Raw genomic sequence first — 14,051 nt, forward strand, 5'->3', positions numbered from 1 at the left:
TGCCTAGTTCCTGCGTGCGGTTTAGTTCAAATTGGTTCCTCTTCACTCAAAGGAATCAACTCACTAGCTTCAGACGGAGCAGGAAAAAAGTGGCTAAGCAGAACTGCAGCCTCCGTTCCATGTGGTTTTTACAGAGCTGCTCTGCTATAGCGGTGCTTTATCTGCTCAGCTTACTGCTTGCACCCCCCAGCAATTTCACCCTACCCAGCCAGCTGCTGGCTTTACTGTTACAGGCAAAACCAACTAATCTAGGAAAGGGGTTATTGATAGTAGCAGAATAAAGTGCCCAGGGCTAAAAAAGTCTCTCGGATCCCTCTGCGATGTTAAGTAGAGAAGAAGAGTGGCTAGATGAGTCTGGTCCCTTCCCCGCAGCCCCATGTCACTGTTATGTGATTACATTGCGCACACAACAACTACCTAAAGCTACTGAGGTTGCTGAGTTAAGTGCATCAATGTTAGGAAATTCCAGGACTAAGGTTCCTGTGAAATCTTAATTTGGCCCCCTGATCCACATGCATTTGGGTACAGTCTTTAATTAATTTAATTTAGTCTTTAATTTAGTTACATGGTCACATGGTACATTTTCAACAGGCCCCTTCCTCATTCCGTGCACAGGATGGACTTACTCACTGAGTGAGCAGCTGTTCAATATGTTGGTTTGTTGTTGTTGTTTAGTCAGCGGCCCCAGACCTTATTTACTGCACACTTTTCAAACCCTGTTCTAATACAGAATTGATTTCCTCTCAGGGTTGGTACTCATCACTATAGTATCCACACAGGGTCAGATTAACCTTTTGTGGGCCCGGCTCCAAACATATTTGTGGGCCTCCATGGGGGCAATGGAGCATGGTGCAGGGAGGTCGGTCCCCAGAACGAGAGGCAATGGGGCATGGCACTGCAGGGGCCTACCTGCTCCCAGCCTAGTGCAAGGGCACTGTTTACAAACCGGCAGTTGCCAAATGCACAGTGGCCCACCTGGCCCTGTGCAGCCAGCGTGCCTCTTCCCCTCAGGGGTGGGCGCATGTTGTGCCACACAGCCCCCCTTGCCCAACACGAACACCACCACCCCCAACTCCCTATCACCAGAGCCCCCCCATACCTGCTATGCCCAGCACCCCTTCCACAAATGCACAGCACCCTGCACCTCACCACCCCAGCCCACAACCCCAACACAACTACCCAGCACCCCACACAGAACCCCCATTCCCTAGTGCCCCAAGACACACATCTTCCCTGCCCCTAGAGCCCCCAGAGACCCAATCCCCCATGTCCTGCCTCCTGGGCGCACTCACCAACCCTGCTGGGAGGTGTCGGTGTCTGCTGGGCTGAGCCAGCAGTGCAGCCAGGGCTGGTCCTGGGGCGTGGAATCGTTCCTGCCCCTCAGGAGTGGCGCGATCAGCCAGGCCAGCGCCTGCCCCAGCTGGGCTCCCTTAGGACCCACTTGCCTGGAGGGGCCCAGCCAAGCCCCCACTCCCCTCCCCACTGTTCCCTCCCCCCTAAACTGACCGAGACTGGCCGGGCTTCTGCACCAGTCCCAGGCGGCTCAGCTCCGGGGAGACAGGCGGGACCCCACAGGGAAGCAGGGACTAGCCGGAGGTGCACTGGGGTCTGGGGTGGGATTAAGGGGCAGAGAGGAGCCCTAGGCCAGCCGGTGACATGAGGGGGGGTTATCCCCAGCTCATTTTGAGATGCCTAGGACCTGATTTTTAAGAGTACTTAGCATTTTATAGCACTTAATGTATTCAAGCACTCCAGTGACTGTAGTTGCAACACAGTGCTCAGCACTTCTGCAAATCAGGTGCCAGGTCTCAAGGTGGGCACCCGGAAAATGAGGCACACCCCATTAGTGACCATCTGTGAAAAGCTTGCTAAATGACTTGCCTCGCATCACATGGGAACTCTGGCAGAGGTAGGGATATAGACTCCAGGTCAGTAATCAAGTGCTATAACTAGGAGACCAACCTTTCCCTCATGCCCCTCCGCCTCACATGCAGTCTTAATCCTGGCATCTCCTACCTTTTGTGTGCTTGCCTGTGCCACCTTAATGTTCTGTTTAACATTGTTTCTATGTGTATGATTTCCTAGAAATCCCACCATGTTGACACCCCCATGGTGCATCAGCAGGGCTGGCACCTTAGCTCCACCACACAGACCTCTAGCAGCTGATAGCAAGAGTAGCTTGTCATCCTGTGTGTGGACAGCGCTGTGGGGGAGGGGACACTTTTGCCAGTGGGTTCCACAGATATTGGCTGACAGCACAGGAATGGTGAGATTTAAGAATTTTGGGTTCTAGTGTTGGCTCTGGAGGGGTTTCTGCCTGTCCTCTCCACCCTGTCCCAGTCCTTCTCCTCTCCTCTCAGCCTCCCCATGGCTCTTCGCCCGAGGGAAAAGCCTTCTGTGCCCCAGCAAGCACGCTATGCAAATAGATTTAATTTTATGCAAATCAATCTACTTTTTTTGGTCAGCAAATGTTGGTAGGTGAAGCGTACACATCAGTTATTTAAGGTGAATGACATTACAGGGCTGGTGTCATTATAAATCCCTAGGCTATACCCTCCCAGGAAATTCAGTTAAAATGAAACATAAGAGCTGTAGCCCTGGTAGGATCTAGAGATGTCCTGGGAAGGCACCAGAGAGCCTGAGCGCTGCCCTAGAGTGAGGGCCACCATGGAGGGAGAATATTCAATAAAGCCAGTGGTTTGTTAAGAATCCGTTTGAGCTGTGCCTACAAACACCATAGGGCATTAACCATACTTGCATGGTTAATGCCTGGCGTTACTACAGAGCGGAGTTACACTTGTGGGTGGCTTAACTGTGTGTGTAACGGTTTGGGTTTATTGAAGTGTAACTTTAACTCTGAATTTCCTGAGTTTAGAATGCTCAGTGTGGGGCTAATTACAGCACTCCTACCATGCAGATTGCCCTGACTTACTAATGACTTCTCACCCTTCGTGGAATTTTAATGTCATTTTTGTCTGGGCATATTACGTTGTACTGCTGCACTCGCTAGTCCTGTTGTACATTTGTACCTGAGGACAGGAGTGCCTGGAGCATATGGATCGGCCTCCTTAATTTAGCATTTGCATAAATCTAAATAAACAAATAGCCCAGGCCCAGCCCATTTGCTCTGCACATTTGCTAGTGGAGGCCTGTTCCCCACTTCACTTGCCCCCACCTGCATCCTGTTCCATGTCAGACGCCTCCAGCACCCCTAGAAAAGGTCTCCCTCCACCCCCAACTGGCTCAATCCCTCCCCTGAACTCCTTTCCTCCCTTCCCCCTGCCCATCGCTGTGACAACACTCAATGCTGGGGGCAGGTGAGAGTATCACCAATGCTATTGTGTGGGTGCCATGCCTGGAACCACCCTGCTGCAGCCGGGAACAGTTACAGACTCCTAGACCTGAAGGGCCCCGCGTGATAATTTCACTGCACTTTCCTGAGCGATTGGTCTGACCCTTGTGTTGCAATCAAGTCTGGTGTTTTCTCCTCATAACCGAGGCTCTCTCCTGCCGCAGGGCTGCTGCTGTGGTACAGACCAGTATCTCGCGCTGCACGTTCATGGGGACTTCCCTGGTTCTTACCCCGCTGAGAAACTGTCACTAGGGAACACTAAATGCCAAGGCTGGGCTATGAAGAGCTGCTAGATCACTGGCTCTTAGGTTGGCCACCCGCCCTCAGCGGGTGGCACATCTCAAGGAAAGGCCTGAGCTGGAGGCATTCCCATGAGTCCCCTGCATGGAAATGTTGGCAATTGATCCCCACACCCCAGAGGGCTTTATGCTCAGTTACTGTTACACAGAGGCAGAGGCCTCTGGAAGAGATCCCTGCTCCCCTCCTTGCTACCCCCCATGAGAGAGGAGGCAGGGAGCAGACCAGCCTGGCCTCTGGCTGCAGGAGGGAATATGGGAGGGGGGTCAGAGAGGGGCTTGTGCCACACCCTGGGTCTGAGCAGCCCCAAAGGCCATGGGAGTGTGGATTGGGCACTGAACTTCATTGTTTGGGCCCCGCTCTAGGCTGAGGCAGGAGCCACTGAGCACCGTGAGTGGGGCGAGGCCAGCACGTCATAGCGATGGGGTGGGGAGCCTGGATAGTTTAATAACATGCGATTGTTTAGCTGGAACCATCTGAAAGAACATGGGGGGTGCGGGAGAGTTGAAGCACAGAGGGGAGCCTGGGCCGATGACACTTGAGCCTGTCCCCCCATGTGATGCAGGGAAAAGAGGGCTAGTAAAGTCATTTCTTCTGCACTGTTCTTCAGCGCCCCGGCAGGCCTCACGCGGAGGTGGGAATGGGGCATCCCAGCTCCCCGCGAAGTCATGGGGAACAGGTGCTGGTACTGCCCACATGAAGTCAGTTCATCACAACTTCCCCTGGTGCCTCAGTTCCCAGGGGTGATGGTCTCTCCCTGCAGGTGCAGAGGTCCCAGTAGCTCCTAGTCCCTCCTGCTGGGCCCAGGCCTGGTGCAGAGGCCATGGCGATGAGCTCAGTCTGCAGTGCTGGGAGTCACCTGGGCCAGTACAGGTGCTTGGGAAAGCCTGTCCCAATGCCTTGGTGGGGCTGTGAAAGCCCTGCCTCTGCCATGCTCATGGGGAGCCCCATACCACGCAGGGGAGGCTCATGGGGGCTAGGGATCGCCTGGCTTCCTGGGGCCTTCTCAGAAAGGATGTGACAGGGAAGCGTTAGGCACCAACATCTCCCTGATCCTGACCACCAGGCCCCACTGTGGCCAATCCCCATCTGTTAGGATATAGATAGTCAGGCCTGTCTGTAAAGGCCTATACATTAAGAATTTAGGGATATGTTTATCATTTAGCTAGTTATAGAGGTATAAAAGAAAGAATCAAAATCACTGCCTGTACGAGGGCCTTCTCTCACAGTGACAGCCTGAGGCCCTGTTCTTAAGCTAAGGCCTTTGGCTAAGCAGTGGGAGCAGGCATAAGCTGGAAAGCGAACAGTCATGTTCTCACACATTCCAGATCAGTCATATTGAAATAAAGCAATCTGGGGCTCTTAGAAAGGTAGTAAGTTGGGATTCAAAAATAAGGAAAAAGGAACTTGGATTTAAGCTGCTGGAAGTTCACCCCAATAAACATTGAATTGTTTGCACCTTCGGACTTCGGGTATTGTTGCTCTCTGTTCACGCGAGAAGGACCAGAGAAGTGGAAGGGTGAAGGAATAAGCCCTCTACCACCATCTTGGCCCCTTAACTACAGCCCCTTGCTGCCCCCCCTCCCCACCAGCCTTCAGGGGGTCTCCTTACCCTCCCTGCCCTCATGCCAGCCTCTGTGGTGCTGAGTCCTCTCATTCCCCCCATAAAACCAACCTGGCTCTGGGGCTCCTTCCCCACTCCCAGCCGTGGCTGTGTGCCTTCCCCAACATGCCCAGCGCCCCCCTGCTGTCCATGGTCAGAGCAGCAGGGCCGTCCCTAGCTATTCTGGGGCCCTACGCAGGCCACCTCCCAGGGGTGTGTGTGGGGCTCAGGTAGGGTGACCAGATGTCCTGATTTTATGGAGACAGTCCTGATATTTGGGGCTTTTTCTTATATAGGCCTTTATTACCTCCCACCCGTCCCGATTTTTCATGCTTGATATCTGGGCACCCTAGCCCCAGGCCTCCATGGGAGAAGCTGGCTTGGGGGGCAGGAGGGAACCGCCCCCCAGCACTCACCAGCGGTGCGGCTGGGGCTGGGTCGCTGCACTTCCCGCCACCGGTGAGTGCAGGCATAGGCGCCAACTCCGCAGGTGCTCTGGGTCTGGAGTACCCATGGGGAAAAATTGGTGGGTGCTCTGCACCCACCAGCAGCTCGTTGCCCCGCCCCCTGCCCCAGCTCACCTCCGCCTCCTCCCCTGAGCCCGCCGCCGCATCCTGCTTCTCCCTCCTCCCTCCCAGGACGAGCTGGGAGGGTGGAGGAGGGGGAACGAGGCACTTGGAAGAGGAGGTGGGGCTGGGGTGGGGATTTGGAGAGGGTTTCAATAGGGACAGGGCAGGGACTTTGGGGCAGGGGCGGGGCCAGCTGGTCACCTGACCTGGGGCCTGGTTGGAGCCAGTGAGTGCGTGACATGCTCCAGAGCCCATCTTGCTGCACCTGGCCTGTTCCTTTGATGTCTGGAAGCTGCTCCCAGTTCCCCAGCCAAGATTGGCTGGGTTTCTCCTCGCTCTTGGCTGGATTTGTGCTGGGGCCCTATGGGAAACTAGCACAGCGTGTCTGAGCCTGGCTCCAGGTGGAGAGTCTTGCCTGAGACCTACATCTGCAGTAGTTCCAGTGGGCAATGGATTCCCTTAGGGCTTAGCCCTATAGCATTTGGCTAGAGACTGGGACCTAACTCTGCAATGAGTTCTGTCCAGTCTCAGCCCCTTGGCATAGGGATACTCCTGGATGGAACATCCAGACCTGCTCCATGTCACACCCCTACGTATGCTCATGGTGTGTCATGTGTTCCCACCCAACGGGCAAAACCTTACCCCTTCCTACCAATGTCACATACTGCCTGGAACTTGGGAGCGCCTAACAGCCCAGAGCCTGTGCGTTGAATGTGGGAAGGCTGGGCCAGTTACAAAGGCTGCTGGGATAATTTGCTAACGACTATGCAGCTCTTTCCAAACCCCACCATGGGGGCTCATCACCCCCTATGGTCCGGAGGGAGGAAGTGAGGCACGTGGGGAAAGAACTTGTCCAAGGTCACACAGTGGGAGTAGAAGCCAGGAATCTTGACTCCCACTGCCCCTATTCTAACCCTGAGACCCCACGACACTCCCACAGCTGCAAACAGAACCTGGGGTCCTCATCACCCTTCCCCGCTGCTGAATTGGAACAGCTGGAGTGCAACCTGGTTAACAGTCTCACAGCCGGCACAGTTCAGAGGCAGGAAGTGTTGCAAGCCAGCTCTGAAGGTGGGTAATAGCCTGGCTGTGTTTCAAAAGCCTGGGATAAAGGGTAATGCCTCCCCCTGCCCCCCCTCACAGCCTTATCTCTGGCCCCAGTGCAGCTGGCAAGGGACAGAGTTAAAGTGACATTGTGTGTGTGTGGGGGTGCACCTCAGGTCTGCATTCCCTGGTTTCCAGAGTTAAATTCAGCCCCACTCTGCATTGGGGAGAGGCATGTAGCAGCTGTGGGCAGCCTGAACACTGCGGGAGCAAATCTTGTGGCTGTTATATTCCTTGGTTTTAAACAAACGTTCTCAGTACGCCCCATACCCAGTGCAGGGGCACAGAGCTGTGCAGTGGAAAGTGGGCTTCAGCTCTGTGCCCCCCCCCCCCCCGACTCCCTGCAGGGTAGAGAAGGGGCTAAGTACAGCCAGCATTTGCTGGGGCATTTGCTGCCCAAGGACCAGAGGCCAGGGGAGGAGGAGGGGCTGGGCTGTGGAAGATAGAGGGGCTGAGAAAAAACCCAGGAAGTTACTGCCCACAACCTTTCAATGCAGGGGAGAGTGCCCAGTGCTGCCTTGTGTCCCCCAGACCATGGAGGAGGAGGCGCCGAGGATTGAATTACAGGAAGCGAGTGAGACCAGTTTTTAAAGACACATGAAGTACAGTTCTGACTTCCTCCTTTCCACCCTACACTCCCCTGCGTTGCTTCAAGCCCCACTGCTCAGCCTTCCTCACTACTCCAACACCCCCCATGCCCACAGCTCCACCCTCCGCCTTATCCCACAGGTCAAACAGATTCTGCCTTGCCAGACCAATGGGGGGGAGAGGGGGGAGGGTGTGAATGCCCCTGCTGAGGGCTCTCCCCTGAGGATTCCCAGCCCCCAGGAACTGAAATCAAGGGCCTGGGAAAAAGAACAAACCCAAGCTCCACCCAAACCAGCATCTCCGACGGCATTTGAACTAGGCCAGCAGCAAGCGCACTGCTGTAGCTTCCGCATGGGCTTGACACGGCAATAACCTAATCTGGAAGTACAAAGGCCCTGGTAACAGTGATAGCCTCTCTCAGAGAAGGGGCTGTTACTTCCTAGCCAGTGAAGTAGAGACAATCCCGCCTGGGGAGGGCTGCTCCCTGGGGCTCCAACCCCCTTACTTACTGCAGCAGATACTGCCGTCTCCTCCCCCAGGTTAGTGGGTCCCAAGCAGAGTGGACAACTAGCTAGGCACATGGCAGTTACTCTCTGCCTCATCCCCATCTGCTAAGTCACTTGAAGGAAGATAAATGCACATTAAACACATCCGTGCTTTTGGTTCTCCATGGAAGCAGTTGTTGTAGCCGACACAGGAAAGTATTTTATTGCCATGGGAGGGAAGACAGACCCATGAAGTGATCACTCTAATAGGGCTTGAGCCACGCACTGAAAAGGTTGGCGAACTGCTGCCCTAGGTGCTTCACTGCGGCCACCAGCAGCATCCCCAACTCCATCCAAGCCTACTTCTATAGGCCAGGCCCTGGGAAAGCTCACCCGCTGCCCTGCCCGTCTGTGCAGAGACATACTGAGGACACAGGAAAGTCCTGGGATTTGCCCAAGGCTACATCTGAGGTGTGTTAGCTGGGTGATGTTAAACAGAAGCTACTACAGTTGGACATTTTAAAATCAGCAAGTCCAGACAATTTGCATCCAAGAATTTTGAAACCGCTGGCTGAGGAGCTCAATGAACCATTAATGTGGATTTTCAGAAAGTCTTGGAGCACTGGAGAAGTTCCATAAGACTGGAAGAATGCTAATGTGCTAATTTTTAAAAAAGGGTAAACTGGATGACAAGGGTAATTATAGGCACTTGAGCCTGAGATCAATTCCAGGGAGGATAATGGAGTGTCAGTTACAGCACTTGATTAATAACAAGTTAAAGGAGGGTAATGCAATTAATACAAATCAACATAGATTTATGGCAAATGGATCCTATCAAGCTAACTTTTTTTTTTTAAATGAGATTACAAGTTTGGTTGACAAAGGTATTAGGTTGATGGAATATACTTAGACTTTTGTAAGGCATTTGATTTGGTACTGCATGGCATTTTGATTAAAAACTAGAATGATATTAAAATTAACAGCATACATTAAATAATTAAAAACTGGCTAACTGATAGGTCTCAAATGTAATTGTAAATGGGGAATTAAACAGGTTTATTTCTAGTGGGGTCCTGCAGGATTGGTTTTTGGTCCTATGCTAGTTAACATTTTTATTAGTGTCCTGGAAGAAAACATAACATGAAAATGATGCAAAAATTGGGGGAAATAGTAAATAATGACGAGGACAGGTCACTGATTTAGAGCAATCTGGATCCTTTGGTAAACTGGGTGCAAACAATATGTTTTTAATAAGGCTAAATTTAAATGTATAGATCTAGGAACCAAGAATGCAGGCCATACTTACAGGGAAGCAATGACTGAAAAAAACTTGCGGGGGTCATGGTGAACAGTGTGACGCTGTGGCCAAAAGAGCTGATATAATCCTGGGATGTATAAACAGGGGAATCTCAAGTAGGGCTAAAGTTCATTTAACCTCTGTATTTGGCACTGGTGCGACTGCTGCTGGAATAGCGTCCAGTTCCAATGCCCACAATTCATGAAGAATTTTGATCGACCGATGAGGGTTCAGAGAGGAGCCACAAGAATGATTAAAGGACTAGAAAACCTGCCTTATAGTGATAAACAAATGGACTCTGAGTCTAACAAAGAGAAGGTTAGGGGGTAACTTGATTACAGTATAAAAGTACCTACATGGGGAACAAATATTTGATAATGGGCTCTTCAGTCTTGCAGAGAAAGGTCTAACACGGGGTAGGCAACCTATGGCACACGTGCCGAAGGCAGCACGCAAGCTGATTTTCAGTGGCACTCACACTGCCCAGGTCCTGGCCACTGGTCTGGGGGGCTCCACATTTTAATTTAATTTTAAATGAAGCTTCTTAAACCTGTTAAAAACCTTATTTACTTTACATACAACGATAGTTTAGTTATATATTATAGACTTCTAAAAACATTAAAATGTATTACTGGCATGCGAAACCTTAGAGTGAATAAATGAAGATTCGGCACACCACTGCTGAAAGGTTGCCGACCCCTGAACATGATCCAGTGGCTGGAAGTTGAAGCTAGACACACTCAGACAGGAAATAAGGCGTACATTTTTGACAGTAAGAGTAATTAACCACTGGAACAACTGACCGAGGGGGTTGATGGATTCTCCACCACTGACCATTTTTAAAATCAAAATTTGATGTTTTTCTAAAAGATCTGCTCTAGGAATGATTTTGGGGCAGTTCTGTGGCCTATTATACAGGAGATCAGAGTAGATGATCACAATGGTCCTTCTGGCCATGGCCTATGACTCTATAAAGGTAAAAGATGTTGCAGTGGGTCCAGTACTAGGGGAAAGCATGTGATTAGATCGAGGTTAATTAATTAACATCTTTTATTGGACCAACTTCTGTTGGTGAGAGAGACAAGCTTTCAAGCTCCACAGAGCTCTTCTGAAGGACTGGGAAACGTACTCAGTGTCACAGCTAAATAGAAGGTGGAACAGATTGTTTAGCATGAGGAGTTAATACACATTTCAAGGGACCATTCAAGATGAACTGGCCTGTTAACATCTCTCCACCCATAGGGGCGGGGGAGGCAGCTGCAGGGGGAGCCAGGGGGCAGTTGTTACTGGGTTAGTTTGTTGTAATGAACCATAAATTCAGTGTCTGTTCAGTCCATGATTTTTAGTGTCTAGCAGAGTTATGCATTTAAGCTCCCAGGCTTGTCTTCTGAAGGTGCTGTGCAGGTTTCCTTGGAGGATGAGGACTGAGAGGTCAGACCCAGAGTGATCGCTCTGTGAGAAGTGTTCACCCACAGGTGACAGGGTGGTTTTGCCTTTAATCATTTTCTGTGAGAGTTCATATGAGAGCGTCATGATTGTCTGGCTATGGGACCCTTCATAACTTCTCAGGACAGCTGGGTTGATGCTCACACTGCCCCAACAGGCAGCCTTCTGTGAGATGAGCACATCCAGCAAGGAGAAGCCATTCTTGAGGGAGACCCCTAGTTAAGTGCTTGGTGATTCACTGCAATCCTGAGCAAAACAGCATCTCCAGGGCGAGTGGAGGGCTGAGGGGCTGTGAAATCCAGTGCGATGTGAAGGGAGGACAAACGTTTCCAAACTGCCATGCAGGGAGCTGGAGTGTCCCCCCCACCCCCCGTGTATGTGAAATCTGTAGCTCTCCCATCAGTGATCTCATGTGCTGCAGCAAGGCCCCATCTTGGGCTTTGATCTCCATAACCTGCACTTTCAGCTAAACATGGTTTATGGACAATGACAAAAAGTCCAGTCACTGCCTGCCTGCAAACCTCCTGCCAGTATACACTGGTCACACAGAAACAGGACACGGAGCTGAATCTACTGCACACTCAGATTTACTGGGTGCAGGTCTCAGTGTGACTGCAGAATTTAAACTCCTGCCCCAAAATGCCAGGTGCCTTCTGCATCAGGTGAGTGATGGTGCAGATCTGAAGTGGTAAGTGCCAGCCCAAGTCCACGAGGGCACTGCAACTAAGATCTTCATTTACCAACCACCCCCAGACCGTCACCCGCAAATAGTGAGCGCTCCAGAGTGGGTTTCATTTTTATTTCTTTGAGTTTTATTCCAACTAGAACAGGAGTCTAGCTGTTTTCCAACCAAAATTACAGACCAAGATAAAAGAGGACAATATGGTTTTGAAGCTATTCCTATGAACAGAATGTAGCAGGTTAATGGCCCAGTCCCATTGCTGCTGGGTACACAGGTCAGATGTATACACAGAGGTTACAGATCACAGACATGTACATGTAGCATAAGAACAGCAGAAATGAGCGACAGTTAGCAATGAGACAAGTCTAACGTTATCCATTAGGACTTGGCTTTTGGGACAGAGCTTTGAGTTTGTTTTGGCCAATTCAAGTGCCAAATAGTTGTATGGACAATTACAGCATTTTTTTGGGCAGCCACAAGACAGCCAGGGTTGCAAATTTGAAAACCTACTTTCTCTGTATGTTAACGTGTAAATTATCAAATGAGCCTGGAAGCCATTTCTAACACGAACACATCACAAAGGCAGTGTCTCCGCAGAGCAGCCCCAAGGCAAGGCCGGAGTTAAGCAGCATGGAAACTGACTCGTAGCAGAAACCCTGTCACCATCCGTAACCTTCATTGTCAGGTATGTTCAGGCTGTCGGTCCTGAGTCCGTGCAAGGGTTTTCCCACCATGAAGCAGCACGTCTGATTTAAAGCATAGACTTGATTTAAACACCTTTCACTTAGTTTTTCGGATGAGGAAGCACCTTGTTGGAATAGTAAGGCCCTGCCTGCCCCTTTCCACGAACTGTGAGACAGGGCACCTCTGGAGACGGGTCCTGTTCGCCTGGCAACAGGGAAGACACCTCTGCATAGTTCTCAACCTTTCCTTTGATATGTGTAGCACCCACTCCCCCCTCAAAGGCAACTGGATGAGCTATCCTACTGAGATTAACTGGCACCGACGTTATCTGTTGGAACCAACAATTGGACAGCAATTGCACACTATGGAGCACAGCCAATATGGCACGTCCCGGCACTGAACTCAGCCCTTCCTGACTGCGGTTCCCTAGTACATCCACTGCACATGGAGGACCCAGTGCTGGGACAATCCAACTCCTGGTGCCAAGCAGTTAACATAACAAAATATTGGTACCAAAAGAGTTATATAAAACATCACTAATCCCCAAAGCCCCCAGCCACAGTCTACTCCCTTGCCGAGCCCCAGAGATCTCAGCTAACATACAGCTCAGACTAAACAGATTTGGTGGAAAGAAAATTAAAAATAGCTGGCACAGCTACAGAGTTGCAGATCCTTTTTCTAAAACTCCCCTCAGCCTCCAACAGACGGATACAGAAGCAGCAGCTTATTTGCAATGTGGATAGTGACAGACAAATCCCACTACACTCTGGTTTATTAAGAGCAATTCCAGTCGTTCTGCATTAACTTAGAGAGATTGTTGCCAGGAATCTGTTGGGGCCCAAGGCACATAACTACTGTTTGGGAGCAAAACACCATTTGCCATCAAACCACCAATCCCCACTCTGGGCACGATGCCAGGCCCCGCCCATTACACAAAGTCAATTTAAAAAACATGAATAAAATGATGGAAAAGAAAACGATGTAAGTCATTCTGCAATGAGTGACCGAGGCTGGAATTTCAGATACGCAGTATCAATCAACAACATCATGTACATCCTCTCCAGAGGCACAGACAGCTAGATACAACACAGTGAGAGGACCAGCTCGAGAGCCCATCTTCTCCTCATTGATGGCATTTCACATTCAACTTGACAGGTAATGGCTTCTCTTCCCCAGTGAATACAATACTCCTCCGGACGGCCCCGCTCTACTAGGACTCGGTGCTTCGGCGTCTCTAGTCTGAAGGACGGCATGCTGCTCTGCTACAGCACAGTCTCACACCTGTTGCTGAACAGGTGGTTTATAACTGCTGGATCTGCCACAGTCGAGGTATCTCCCAGATCTCGGTCGTTCTTTGCAATCTTCCTTAATACGCGCCTCATAATTTTACCTGTCAAACAAAGAGCTGTGGTGATTCGCTTGTATGTCCAGGGAGTCAAACCAAGACTCAGGGTCGGTTTTCAGGAGGCTCCCCCTGAATAAGCCATATTGGGTCATAGCTTTCTTCAAGTCTAGACATGCAGAGACCTGGGCAATCCAAGACCATTCTCAGGACAGCTGGACCCCACCAAAATCTATCATAATTATCATAGACTGCTAATCCCCACTGGGAGCACTCCGGTGACTCCCTTCCTCCGGGGCTGCCCGGCCTGCAGACACCAGGAGCTCTGCTGCTTGCTTCCCAAACGGTGTATCTGAGAAGAGTGAACCAGGACTCCTTACCTGAGCGGGTCTTGGGCAGACCAGGAGCATGCTGGATGTAATCAGGGGTTGCTATTGGTCCAATTTTTTCTCTGACTACAAAACAGAGATTTTCAGTATAATTATTAAGATTTCCCAGAGCGCTTTTTAGGGCAAAGTGACTCAGCGAGAGCTGGAACCCAAGTGAGCAGCAAGTGGGACAAACGAGCCCACCAGGGCTGCACTGCGATGACTCCGGTATCT

At 50.9% G+C, this 14,051-nt stretch overlaps 1 protein-coding gene across 3 annotated transcripts in view; it reads right to left on the bottom strand.

The window, feature by feature from the left end:
- Positions 1-11,525: 11,525 nt before the first annotated feature.
- The window catches only part of ACSS2 (acyl-CoA synthetase short chain family member 2), a 65,290-nt gene continuing 62,764 nt past the window's right edge, over positions 11,526-14,051 (bottom strand). For all 3 annotated transcript variants that reach the window (XM_054045513.1, XM_054045512.1, XM_054045514.1), the window contains 2 exons: positions 13,830-13,904; positions 11,526-13,497 (listed from right to left, as the gene is read on the bottom strand). In XM_054045513.1, the coding sequence (XP_053901488.1) occupies positions 13,370-13,497; positions 13,830-13,904 (203 nt within the window). In that variant the 3' untranslated portion in view covers positions 11,526-13,369. The remainder of the gene's footprint in view (positions 13,498-13,829; positions 13,905-14,051) is intronic.

Source organism: Malaclemys terrapin, chromosome 12 (genome assembly GCF_027887155.1).
Source record: "Malaclemys terrapin pileata isolate rMalTer1 chromosome 12, rMalTer1.hap1, whole genome shotgun sequence".
In the NCBI taxonomy this organism is placed as follows: domain Eukaryota; kingdom Metazoa; phylum Chordata; order Testudines; family Emydidae; genus Malaclemys; species Malaclemys terrapin.